The 12,883-nt window shown below is 39.2% G+C and overlaps 1 protein-coding gene across 2 annotated transcripts in view; it reads left to right on the top strand.

Annotated features, from left to right (window-relative positions):
- Window positions 1-8,086, top strand: part of slc4a4a (solute carrier family 4 member 4a) — a gene marked incomplete at both ends in the record, with an annotated part of 58,587 nt that extends 50,501 nt beyond the window's left edge. Inside the window, 6 exons of one of the 2 annotated variants that reach the window (XM_080499466.1) lie at window positions 56-128; window positions 1,194-1,262; window positions 1,480-1,653; window positions 2,691-2,852; window positions 5,606-5,685; window positions 7,957-8,086. In XM_080499466.1, the coding sequence (XP_080355592.1) occupies window positions 56-128; window positions 1,194-1,262; window positions 1,480-1,653; window positions 2,691-2,852; window positions 5,606-5,685; window positions 7,957-8,086 (688 nt within the window). Of the gene's footprint in view, window positions 1-55; window positions 129-1,193; window positions 1,263-1,479; window positions 1,654-2,690; window positions 2,853-4,292; window positions 4,387-5,605; window positions 5,686-7,956 lie in introns of those variants that run through there. The other variant, XM_080499467.1, reaches the window with a different exon arrangement.
- Between the last annotated feature and the right edge of the window lie 4,797 nt (window positions 8,087-12,883).

Below are 12,883 nucleotides of genomic sequence, written 5' to 3'. Positions count from 1 at the left end.
ATGCTGTACTTCGACGTGGAGTGAAATTCCTTGTTGTGTTTGTTTGTTTTTGCAGAGAGCAGAGGGTCACGGGTGTTTTTGTCTTCATCCTCACCGGACTGTCGGTGTTCATGTCTCCAATGTTGAAGGTAATCCATCAACGGCCCGATGCGTTACAAATATGATATTTGTATATTCCCGTCATTCGTGGCGCATTCCTGACATTGTTAATGTGACGTTCAGATGCGTTAGATTAAATATTCATGACTGCTGGTCAACAACTGGAAAGGTAGAAAGGGTATTTTTGTTGTTCGGTGTTTAGGCTGCAGTGTTGTTGTTGTTGTTTTTTTTAAATAAATCAGTTCACAGAATCAATAATATGAATTGTATTGTAAAATCAAAAGTGTGTGTTTTCCTCGGCTTTCTTACTTACAGTAATATTTGAGAAAATATCTTTTTTTTTAAATCTAAAGTAAGGGGGAAACACTTTTTTTTTGTTTTCCTAATATGATGTCTTTATTTCTGGTGAAGTGAATTTAAAAGGTCTGTGAAGATTTGACACGTCCAGCTGGAGAATGCAGGGAAGATTTGATGAACTCAACAACCACTTTTGTTCTCCTAGATTTAGCTTTCAAATGTACTCACGAAACAATAATCGAAATCTTCCCCCTTAAAAACCAACTAACTCCAAGAAGGAACTTAAACGAACAAAGAGAGATTGTTTACTTAACTAACAGAAAACTGTTCATCGGTTTTCTCATACCAGTCATCAATACGCAACCCTAAACTACGGAGCCCCCGAAGGGACATGGAGAAAAAAAAAAAAGAAGAAGAGGAAAAAAAAAACTTGAGATCTCGCAAAACTTTCTCGGGATCTCGCAATAACTTTTGCGAGATCTCGCAAAAGCCTGTCCTTTCGCTAAGCACTGCTTGAATGTCTTTATATTTTAGGCCGATTTCAAAATAAAACTCTCTAAGCACTCTGGGGGTGTACGGTGTCTCTGAAAGGACAAACTTAGTCGATCCCATACACGACGTGCATATATAGCAATAAAGTTTTGCGAGATCCCGAGATTTTTTTCCTCTTCTTTTTTTTATTTTCTCCATGTCCCTTCGGGGGCTCCGTACTAAACTAACCAAAATAAACATTGATTCTCTCTTTCTTTGTTTTTTGGCTTCGTTAATGAATCATGAATCAATTGCCCCCCCCCCAGTTCATCCCGATGCCTGTCCTGTACGGAGTCTTCCTCTACATGGGAGTCGCTTCTCTCAACGGAGTCCAGGTAAATGTGCACTTTTTTTTTTTCTCTTGTATAATTTCCATTATGGCAGCAGAGCTCCCTCAGTGGACGTGTGTGAAAGCAGGTTTCCTCAGTGTGTGTGTGTGTGTGTGTGTGTGTGTGTGTGTGTGTGTGTGTGTGTGTGTGTGTGTGTGTGTGTGTGTGTGTGTGTGTGTGTGTGTGTGTGTGTGTGTGTGTGTGTGTGTGTGTCCGCCTGCAGTTCATGGACCGGATCAAACTGCTGCTGATGCCGGCGAAGCACCAGCCCGACCTGGTCTACCTGCGCCACGTCCCCCTCAGGAAGGTCCACCTCTTCACCTTCATCCAGGTCGTCTGTCTGGCTCTGCTCTGGATCCTCAAGTCCACCGTGGCCGCCATCGTTTTCCCCGTCATGGTGAGACGCCTCCATTTTTAAAAGACGGACTTCACCGCCACAGTTAACAGACAGTTCTGTTTATGTAAAAATGGAGTGGATGAGATATTATTCACGAGGTGGTGCTGTTGTTTGTTTTTGTACTAGAAACCACATGGAGAGAACAAGACATTACAAACAGGCGACCAAGTTGGTTTGTTAACACGGCGACTGTCAGCAAAATAAAATGTCCAAATCCCAGGAGAATAAGGGCGTCACGAAACTCCATTATTGTTATCGTCCACCTACTGAGCATGTGCAGATGGAATACTGACTACGGCCGTTGTGCACATGGGCAGTGGCGGCGTTTCAAAAAAGTTGTGTTTTCCCCAGTTTCAACAGAGACGGCGGTATAGTGCTTTCAAAAAGTTCCACTTTGGCAGCTGTTTTCAAAAAGTTGCATTTTCGGTGACTCTGAGCGCCATTGTCAGATAAATAAACTCTAATATCCCTACTGAAGTTTTGCATTTTTATGAGGGCTGTAAAAAAAATGAACGCGTTAACGCATATTAATTAATCCACCATCATTAATTTGACTAAAAGTATTTCTGGTGGTTTGTCTCGGTAGAATTACTGTCGCGGACGGTATTGTATATATATATAGTCTTTAAATCTTGTTTATTTAAATCTTTACTTTGACTGTAACATAAAATCTTATTATATTGTTGAAAAAAGAGGCACATTTTGTTGTGAGCATGAACGGTTAAAGGTGCTAATTGTGATTAATCACAATAAATCCACATCAACCCTGCGAGTAATCTGATTTAAAAAATAATTTCCCTGCCAGCACCAGCTTTTATTTGAAAACATTGTCATGTAAATGTGGCCTCAATGGAGAAAAGTTTGCATTATTCAAATAATCTGTTTTTTTTTTAATGCACAGCTGTAAGTCCGGGAAGTGATTGATAATGTTCCCGCTCAGTCGACTGAATGATCACGTTTAATAAGAGTTCAAATCGGATAGCGTGCCGTACCTTTAGACCGGTGTGTGACGGCGTCTCGCCTCCTCCGTCCGTCAGATCCTGGCTCTGGTGGCCGTGAGGAAAGCCATGGACTACATGTTCTCCCAACACGACCTGAGCTTCCTGGACGACGTCATCCCGGAGAAGGACAAGAAGAAGAAGGAGGACGAGAAGAAGAAGAAGAAGAAGCGGGGCAGCATAGACAGCGACGCCGAGGACGTAAGTGATTATTCAGCGTTCATATTAAACCTGAGAGAATCACGTCAGATTGAACAAATAAGTGACCATTTAAAAGCAGCTACTGTTTATTCATTTACCAGATTAGTTGTTCCCTTTTTTTTTTTTTTCCTCTCAGTTTTTCTCCTTCACAGCCTGACGTTCCGCAGAAGGGAAGCCACCAGGTCACCGACGGCTCATTTCTTTCATTTTCAGTTCAAAAAGGCTAAAAAGAGAGGGTTTCGGTTCGATGACCTTGACTTTAGCATCGCCTTTGTTTTTCAAAATGAGTTTTGAATGGTTTCGTTAAAAAAGGCTTATCAAAACTGAACCGTGTCGTTAATTTCACCGTCTTCTAAAGTTGGAGACTTTGAGCTGAAACACTTTGTAAAAGCACATAATTGAAAACGACAGGTTTGGTAAAGACAGATTTTTAACCTCCAAATAAGACGTCAAATTCCTTTATCCTCTTTAGGTAATAGTTTCAAAAATTGCCTCTTTTAAAAATCTACAGCTTCACATTCAAAGATAATTAATAGTTTGTGAAAAAGCTGTCAAGCTTATGTGAACCAGAGTTCACTTGAAGTGTTTTGTAGAAACTTTTGTCAATAATCTTTAAACACAACATAAGAAAACAATAAGTGCTAAAATGCTAACTCGGGCTAATTGGGTTTTTTTGGCATCAAAGATCTCTTGGTTGTATCACACTTTTATAAAAACAAAAACAAAACAGCAAACAAATTCCCTCTGTGAACAAGAAAAAGTGACCAGAAGAAACTAAATCAGCCTTTTTTGATGATGAGTTGGATGTTTTCTAAATTCCCTCAGCTGCTGTTTTCTGGACCATCGTCACCACTTAATGACAAAATCTAACTTTCCTCAACTTTGTCATGAAAATATGGCAGAGTTTAAACAAGATATTAGAATACTGAAGCACAAAAAAAAAACCTAAACATTATTATGGGAAATATTGCGTTTGAAACTTTAATCGTAACCCAAATTCCTTAATTTCTTAACTTGAAGCATGAAAATAAGATGATAAAAGCCGTTTTTTTAGTCAGTTTGTAGTTTGAGCTGAAGATTAATGGAAAAGCCATTCATCATGAGGATTATATAACAATCAGAACATTTCAAAAACACCAAAAAGACTTAGTTGATGTTTTCATTATTGTGTGAAAAGGTGTGACTTGTAGTCATGCTTTCACGTCTTTTGTGCTTCATACAATAAAATCCAATTAAGTCAACAAACCTTTTAAGTCTTCTTCGGTATAAAATGGCAGTTCTCACGGCGCTCACAGGCTCATCGTCGCCGCCAACTGGTGGAGTTGGGTATTGCGGCCCCCGACTGCTCCGCAGAGTTGTGGGTTTAGCGAAGCGAACGCTTGTGATTCCCAAAACGTCGGCAGGCGCCGGGTCTCAGGAAGTGTTTTCTCTCTCCAACAGTCCGACTATCCTTACACTGAGAACGTTCCCAGCATTAAAATCCCCATGGACATGATGGAGCAGGAGCCCTTCTTAGGTGATAAGGCCTCCGACCGTGAGTACGCTCAAACTCGGAGGGAGACCGCTGCCGCTCCTCCTCCTCATCCTCCTCTTCGTCCTTCTTCTTCAGCTCGCCTCAAACCGTCTCTGCTTCCTCTGCAGCGTCTTCTGAGGACGTCTTCTGAGGACGTCTAGTTTCATTAACCGCTGCGTGACATTAACGACCCGCTTTACTGCCTGTGTTCTTCTCTCCAGGCCTGGTTCTTTCACTAAAACCTGCATGAGATCAACGTTTTCTCTTCATTTTTTGTGCCTTTTCTGTTTAAAATTCTCGCCTGCTTGACCTCATCACTGTTTTTCTCGTCAGTTCAGTGTCCAGCTGTGGTTCTTCTCTGTGTTTGGGTCGTTCTTTTCTATTTTGAAACACATTTGCAGGTTATTATTACAGAAGAGTTTGTGTGAAGTATTTTTTTGGTAAAATGTACATCTCTTTAAAAAAAACAAACATCTGAAGGTGAACTATAAGTAAAATATCAAGGTATTGCCTCCTAGTGCAAAACTAGTCTAACAATCTTTCGCTGCTTCATCACTGTTTTATATCTCCACTCTTACTAAAATATCAAAAACCTGAGTTACCATTTTAAAGAAATTCGACATTTTCTTTGTAAAGTGTTAAAAAAGTCAAATACAAGCTCATCATGTGCCCCGATTGAACTCTGGCCTGAACTGATGGTCAGTTTTTGGTGACGCCATCCAGCACACCATTAACTCCATATAATGTATTTAATATGTCAGTAAATAATACAGTTTTACAGTTTGTATTGTTATTTTTCAGTGTTGTAGTAAAGGCGTGCTGAGGGAAGACGAATATGATCTTATTCCTTCTATTAAACGAGTTATCGACAGACACAATCTCCATTTTATAAATCGTCGAAGACTATGTGTGACTGACGGAGCCTTTCTGTTTGTTTACATTTCAGTTTTTCCTTTGTCATCTTAACTTTATTAACATTAGAAAACAATTAACATGAACAGTATATGTTACGAGCCGATTTATTGAGATTGAGCAATTTAAATAAAAAAAAAAACAAGGTTTAACATGAATTGAAGAATTCAGAAAAAGAAAACTCAAATAATCCAAAACTGAATTGTTATTAAACGTCAGTGACTTTTGGGCTCGTTGCTGCTGCTGTGCTCATTTTCGCGATTAAAACCTGCAGATCAACTCGGCAACTTGCATGTTTAATTACATTTTTTGTTTGTTTTTTCTTCAGGAGAGAAGTCCCCTTCATTCCTTGAGCGACACACGTCGTGCTGAGCAGCTTCGCTACTACCAGGCCAACTACTTATCCAGGTGAGGGAAACTGTGAATATGTGGAGGCACCGGAGGAAAGATGAGGCCAAATAAAATGGCCACTGCTTTCCTTCTCCTCTTTTTTTTTTTTTTTAATTTGAAAGGTCCTAAAAGGTCAGAATCTGGACTGACGATCTAACGTTATGAACTTTAAAGGTCGCCTCTGCTAATTAGCTTAGCTGTGGATAAACTGTATTTCTCTTCAATGGGAAACATCACATGTCAGGTTCACTGTCTCCTCACTACCAATCCGTCAAAGAAATGTTACGGTCCAAATATTGTCGGCTTTCCGCTTTTCTGTGCCCGTATAGAATAAATGTTTCCCACTTTGTTTAAACCTACGCTTTTTTTTTAAATGTATTTTTTACTTTTTCTTCTCAAGAAACATAAGTAGGGATGCGCAGATACACGGTGTGATACTTGTACTGCACTAAAATTAAACTACAATTAATTAAAGTAAAACATGACTTATAATTTGGGTGTTTTAACTGCATTCTCAATAGTTCTAATAATACATTTTGACTTCATTTGTCCATTTTTTTTCATACAATTTTACGAATCCTTGTTTTAAAAAATGCCGCATAATTTTTTTCAAAAATATATATTTAACATTTCAAGTATCATCTCAGCAATTTTAGATTTCACATTTGCGTCAAAGTGTGATTGGTAACTTGAAGTTTTCATTGGTTTTTAAGATTGTTTTGAAAATTGATTTCGGGGCAGGAAAACAAATCAGTAGAATTAAATATATATTGGCTATATAGTTTCTGAATTGTCTGTATTTACATATTTGAGGACATTTAAAAGCTAAACGCTACTACAGAGCAAACGTTTCCACTCGGTGTTATTTTCATGCATCCAGACGAGCAGTTCATAATCTGGAGCTTTGTGAAACACAATGACTTCCCCTGCATTTGTTTTCCACAATCTTGATTTAAAAAATTTTTGTCTGAGCTGTGAGAAAAAGTTTGATTCAAGCAGCTGACATAAGCATGTCCCATCAGTGCTTTTTGTTTATTGCGTCAGGAATACACAGATTGTTTGAGCTTTGGAGAAGACAATCATTCTTTAAAAAAAAAAAAAAAAAAAAAAAGGCAAGAACAAGCTTTGGGAAAACACTTCCAAGAAGGGATTATGTCCTTCCATGGAGAGTAGCGGCAGGGTCCAGGATGACGGCGTGTGCAGGGTCACACTCTGCTCGCCGGCCACGCCGCGGCCATGGAAGAGGATTAGTGTTTCGGACAATGTGTGATGACGGGATGTCAAGCAGGGAAATTACAAGACTTCCTTTTGAGATCAGACTGGCGACTGGGTTTCGGTTATGTGATCAAGTAAAAATGGATGGTAAAGCAGACGCAGACAATTTTACAGGAAAAATGGTTCGTTTAGTTGTTTAATGTTGTTATTGGACTGTTTTCAATAAAGTTTCAATTGGCTGAGAACAAGCTGACTCACACTTCAACTACTCCCTCCTGTCCATTTTGAAAAAAGAAGCAAACGGTAATACCACTGATGACCTGTGGGGGCAGTGTAGAGTATCGTGTGATAGCGTTCACAACCAGCAAAATAACAACAAAAAACTAGCGTAGTTTAGGCCCCATTTACACAACATTTCAAGTGAAAACGCATCGTTTTGGTTTCAGAACGATTTCGCATTCCGACAGCAACTTTTTGAAATCGATGTGAGTTTACACAGAAACGGCACGGACCATGAAAAACGATGTCGTGAGCATGTCGGGCCACTAGCGGGTGCTGTTGTTTGTTTCTTTTTTTTTTTGTAATGAAACCACACACACACGGACGTCTCAGCACCCCCCCCCCCCCCCTCCCGTTTCCATGGAGACTGAGTCAGAGCATTTTTGAAAAGTTCCACCTTGGGGGGGCCATTTTCATCAGTTGTTTCATCAATTGTAGAAATCCAGATTATCATCTGAATGCAGCATGAACCGAACAGCGACATGGAGTTTAGCAGTGATGTAGCGTCGTAATTTATTCTATTTCTTGACCGCAATGGGAGAATTCCTGTGGCCTCTTTGATACTTTGAGTGTTTAAAATACGACTTAACTTTAAGCGTCCAGCTCAGCTAGCAGGGGTCCAGTGTCTTTTTAGTGTTTTCGTCTGACGTTTAAAATGCCAGCGTGAGTGTACCAGGCGTCCTCACCACAGGTTTTAATACTACCTAATAAATCCAATTCAAAAAATCGAAGAATCATCAAGTTCCTGTTGGAATCTAACCGTTGTCACTCGGTTACCTGTTTTGTTTGTTTCAGCCCGGAGATGAGTCCGCTGAAGTCTGTGCCTCAGATTAGAATAGACATGGACCCAGACGACGACGACGACGACGACAACGACAACAACTCCTTCTACTGGAAGAGCCGCGGCTCCGAGACGTCTCTGTAAGAAGAGCGGAGCGCCGCCGGGCAGCCCGCCGCTCCTTCTACTGACTTTAAACTTCACTGAACGCTGGCGGACGAAAAAATTAAACAAAGGGAACGTGTGTTTGAAACAAACTGATACACTAAAGAAAACGTTGTTTTTTTTTGTTTGTTTGTTTCCTTTAATATTTTTTTTTTTAAGTATTTCTTTCCTCCTTCATCTTTTGTTAGTATTTTTCACACGACGGCAAAAAAACGGTCAGTTTGACTCGAACACTAACACGTCTAACTCTATGCAACCCCCCCCCCCGCACAGGAAATGCTGCACGCACGGAGCGACCGCCCTGCTGTTTTTATATAAATACACACAAATATCGGAATTTTTTTTTAATATATATATACATAAATATATATATCAACCGATTACTCTAATAACATTTTCCTGTAGCAGGGAAATGCTGTTTTTATAGTTCTACCTCTTGTTTTTAGATGGAGCGCTTATTATGAACAAACACGCCGCGTTGACTTTGAACGCATCGCGACGCTTCCTCTCCGTCCTCTCGTAGAGTCGGAGTGACGCAAGAGATTTCACTGTATTATAATGAAAATAGACGTTTGAAGTGAATTAATTAATAACAGCACATTTGTACGTGCAGACCTTTGTCACTCTTTGATGCAGTTTTTAAAAGTTTATTTCGCTCTTTCACCTTCTCCTCGAAGCTTTTGTTACTTGTTTAAATTCGTTTTCCTTTTTTAATGATCACGGTGTGTGCATGTTGGTCTTTTTTGTTTGTTTTTTTGTTGTTGTTTCTTTGTGGGTAGAAAAAAAACCAGTTCAGCGATACATAAATCATCTGACTTTCCTCAGCCAAACTTAAACTCTAACTAGGAATGCATATCATGTAATTTGCTTGTGCTGCACAAACAACTTTACCTAAGTGGCTTAACGGAGTTTGATCCAGACTGAACATCGTAGTCAAGATATGAAATAAACGATCCACAAAAGCTGTTCGTTGAACTGCTTTTAGTTCACTGCAGGTTGGCTTGAGTTTTTAATCAGCTGTTGTTGGAATGATCTCAACGTGTTGGATTTTTCTTTCTTTCTTTCCTTTTTTTTTTGCGTTTGATGTCACTTGTCATGTCATGTTTGTGCACTAGGTGGCGGTGGTGAGTCACTGTAGCGTCCAGTTTGTCCTCTGAGTTTAGGTCACCCGTCAATGATCCTCATCCTCAACTCCACCTAGTGGTGTAAATTGGTATTACAAGAATATTACCGCTAAGGCCAGTTCGTCGGTTAATTAATGTAAGATATACATTTTGGTTTTCGAGATGGTATCAACTTGTTTTGTTAGATTTTATGAATGTTTTTATATAATGTTTAGACATTCAGGAAGCATGTATGTATTGAGCTAATAAACTAGCCTCAGTCTGATAATATCTCAATGAAACACAAGAGGGTGTCTTGAGTCACAATAGTGTCCAATGGGCCAAGTTTGCTATAAGTCAGCGGTTTGCATGAACTTCAGTGATGATTAGACGAGAGCAACACACCACTCCACCTAGTGTTGCCCATTGGTATTACAAGAACGTACAAGCTAAGGCGAGCTATATAACATAATAAAACCGAGTATAGTAACTATGTCTTACAGATAGTCAGGTTTTATCAATCGTTTTAGATCGTGTTTTGAGTTGGGAAATGTAAATATTGTTCCTTCAAGATTTTCTGTTTTCCTACTACTGGTTAATGAAACTAAACACGATGTCGGTTGAAGCTCTTGGTTACTTCTGACGAGAGAAAACTCCCCAAACTGGTAACAGAGAGCAGTCTGGACGCCACAGAGACTCAGCAGTGCACAGGAAAGTGACATTTTTGGGAATTCTTTTTTTTCCAAACAGTATATTTAAAATAATATTCACTGTGTTTTGTAATTCAGTACTTGTTCACTGATGAAGAGGATGTATAATCTGCACATTTTAACATTTTTATTATGGCATTTCCTACAGTGGCCAGTGAGTTCACGTTTAAAGAATAATTTCAGATATAAATACTTGATCATTTTAGGCCACAATCAGAAAATAGTCCTACTTTATTTCAGCTTGGTGTAATTATAATTTATATGGCTGTTGTGGCACTATGTTCTTCCTCTCGACTGTAGATTCACACAAAATCGAAAACAAGTTCCAAAATAATTTTTCTTCTCCCACTTAAATGATCAGTCGCGCTCACAGTGAGTTAAAGAATGATTTGAGCTATCCTCCTCTCACTCTCCAGCAAATCACATTTTGAGCTGAATTCTAAAGTCCCTAAACATTTTGGACGGTTTGTTAAATGATCAGAACGTCAACGGGTCCAGAAAACCTGCTAGCACACTAGCAGTAGCTGCTAAACACAGCAAGCAAGCATGGCGCTCGTCTTTGTTCAGATCAGGCTCCGCTTACACGATGTTATCAGGCGAAAACGGTAAGCTTTTGGTGCATTTTGGGTCGTGGTTTGGGTGTTTTCTGAAAACGGCAGAAGTGCAAAGTATATTTGCGATGCGCCAATCTTCCATGAAAAAGGGCGGGAAACGCAACCTTTCTCAAATGCGCTGTGGTCATGGGGAAACAATTCTTCATATGTGCGAGTAGACTGGAGGATTCAGTTAATGCTGCTCACTACTGCACATTTACTGCACCAGGGGTCTGCAACCTTTAAGTGGATCCGCGAGGTTTAGCTTGATACGGCCTATAGCTGTTATGAAGTTTCAATTGCAATTTAGGATGGGAAACATTTCATTAAATTTTTGGACCTCTATTTTTTCCAAATAATTAACATTTGAGCTTTTTTTTTTTTTTTTTTTTTTTTTACAATATCCAGTAGTTGTGCATGTATTTTCCCCATCTTTAAGTTTCTTTGTTTTATTCTGGAATTCAAGTCTTATTTTTTCTTACTTTCCCCCCCCAGTTTTCTTGTTCATTGTAGTTTGATATTTTCCCCTTTTCAGTCAAGAGTTAAGAGTCCTTTTTTCTGGTGGGTAAACAAGCTTAAAAACAAGTTAAATGTTTGTTTGCGTATAATTCAGTTAAAGTTTCAGAGAGCCGCTGAAGAGTCTTGAGAGCCACCGGTTGCGGGCCCCCGTATTACACCGTCACCTGCATACGTGGAAACATTTCTTACAGCAGATACTCAGTGGACTGATACGATAGTTTAAAGGATCTTCAAAAGAGCTTGACTGTTTATGTCACACTGTTCTCTACGTGCATGCTTGATTAACGTTGGAGTAATTCCTTATTTCCTTGTTAACATGTAAATTGGTGTTGGACCTCAGTTGAAGCTTGCCTGAAATGCTGGAGTTTTGAAAGTGCCTGAGTTTTTTTTTGTTTTTTTTTTCTAAATAAACCCACTTCTTTTAGATTTAGTGGTTAGCTGCTATCCATTAACCGCTAGCTGTTAGCCGCTAGCTACTAGTCACCAAAAGGACGAGTATATAAGCTTTGAATCAAATACAAATTACCTTGTATTTCATTTTAAAGGTGCGGGGTACGTTGCTCTGCAGTGTGGGGGTTTAGACGGCTCCACAATGTTCTTTTAATTAATTTTTCCATTTTAGCAAAGGATCGCTATGCTATCGCTATGCTGTCCAGTTCCTGCGGCCAATCAACGCCCACCTAACATCCGTACCATTCAAAATCTTGCATGTAGTCGAGAGAACAGTCGCAGTATGAAAAGCAGTCAGAATGAGCTCTATATTTGATTCTTTCCCCTAATTTTAAGAATTTATTTAAAGGTGATTTAAAGGAGACTGGATGTGTGAAAACACCAGGTTATGATTCCTTTTAAACTACTTAAATTAACCAGATAAACCCACTGCTTGACATACGTAGCCAAATAAACATGTCTAACCCCTAAGTCCCGCCCCTTCCTGTCGCCTCTTTTCCATTTCCTGAGTAACATTCAACATTGCAACAATCAACAATGTCGCCACACTGAATCTCTTTGCGGCACGACGACGCACTTTTTCCACCTTCTTCTTCTTCTTCTTCTAACTATGTACATTTAAAAAAGGCTTGTCGGCTCAAACCAAAACACACCAGATCATTTTGTAACCACGTTGTGTTTGATTTGTTTTCGTTTTGGTTAAAGAGATGAAGCAATTCACAGTTTTCTTCTTCTTTTTTTTTTTTTTGTTCACAACAGCGAGTGGAAATGAGTGTGTGAGCATGTTGGACAAAATCCTATGATGTGAAATGAAACTTGTTAATATCTAGCATCCGAAATTACTGATGACTTTTTTTGTTTGTTCTTGTTTTGATTAACTTTTTGTGACTTTTTAGAAGAGGTGAAACAGTTTATTTTAGAATTTCTATTTTTCAAATGAAGTGTAATTGAAAATAAACAGCTATCAAACAGTCGCAGTGTCTGAAGGGACGAAAGTGAAGAATAAATGAACGACTGAAAGGACTTTGACTCGTCTTCTCTTGTGTCGTACACTCGTCTTGATGGATGGGGTCGCTATTTCGTTAACGACCTTTATTAAAATTGAGAAACATCCTGAGTTTTTTTGTTTGTATGGGGAAAATGTTCATTTAAAATCTCAAAAGTGAAAAATATCCTATGTACAAACAACACAATGGAAATGCAGGACAGCACATGCTGTGATTATGTTGATCAGAAAATGAGCAGAATGTAGTTTTTAATCATCTCCTTTGAAACAGAAGTGACCTGCCTCCATGATTACACATCTAACATCGCCCTCTAGTGTAAGGCTCGAGGTATTACAGGACCAGGGTGAGTTACACAGCCAAAGATGTGACCACCTCTTAGGTTAAACTCGGTGGATAT

Source organism: Blennius ocellaris (assembly GCF_963422515.1).
Source record: "Blennius ocellaris genome assembly, chromosome: 7".
Taxonomy (NCBI): domain Eukaryota; kingdom Metazoa; phylum Chordata; class Actinopteri; order Blenniiformes; family Blenniidae; genus Blennius; species Blennius ocellaris.
Note: the sequence above shows the minus strand (reverse complement) of the source record. Positions and strands in the feature narration are given on the sequence as shown.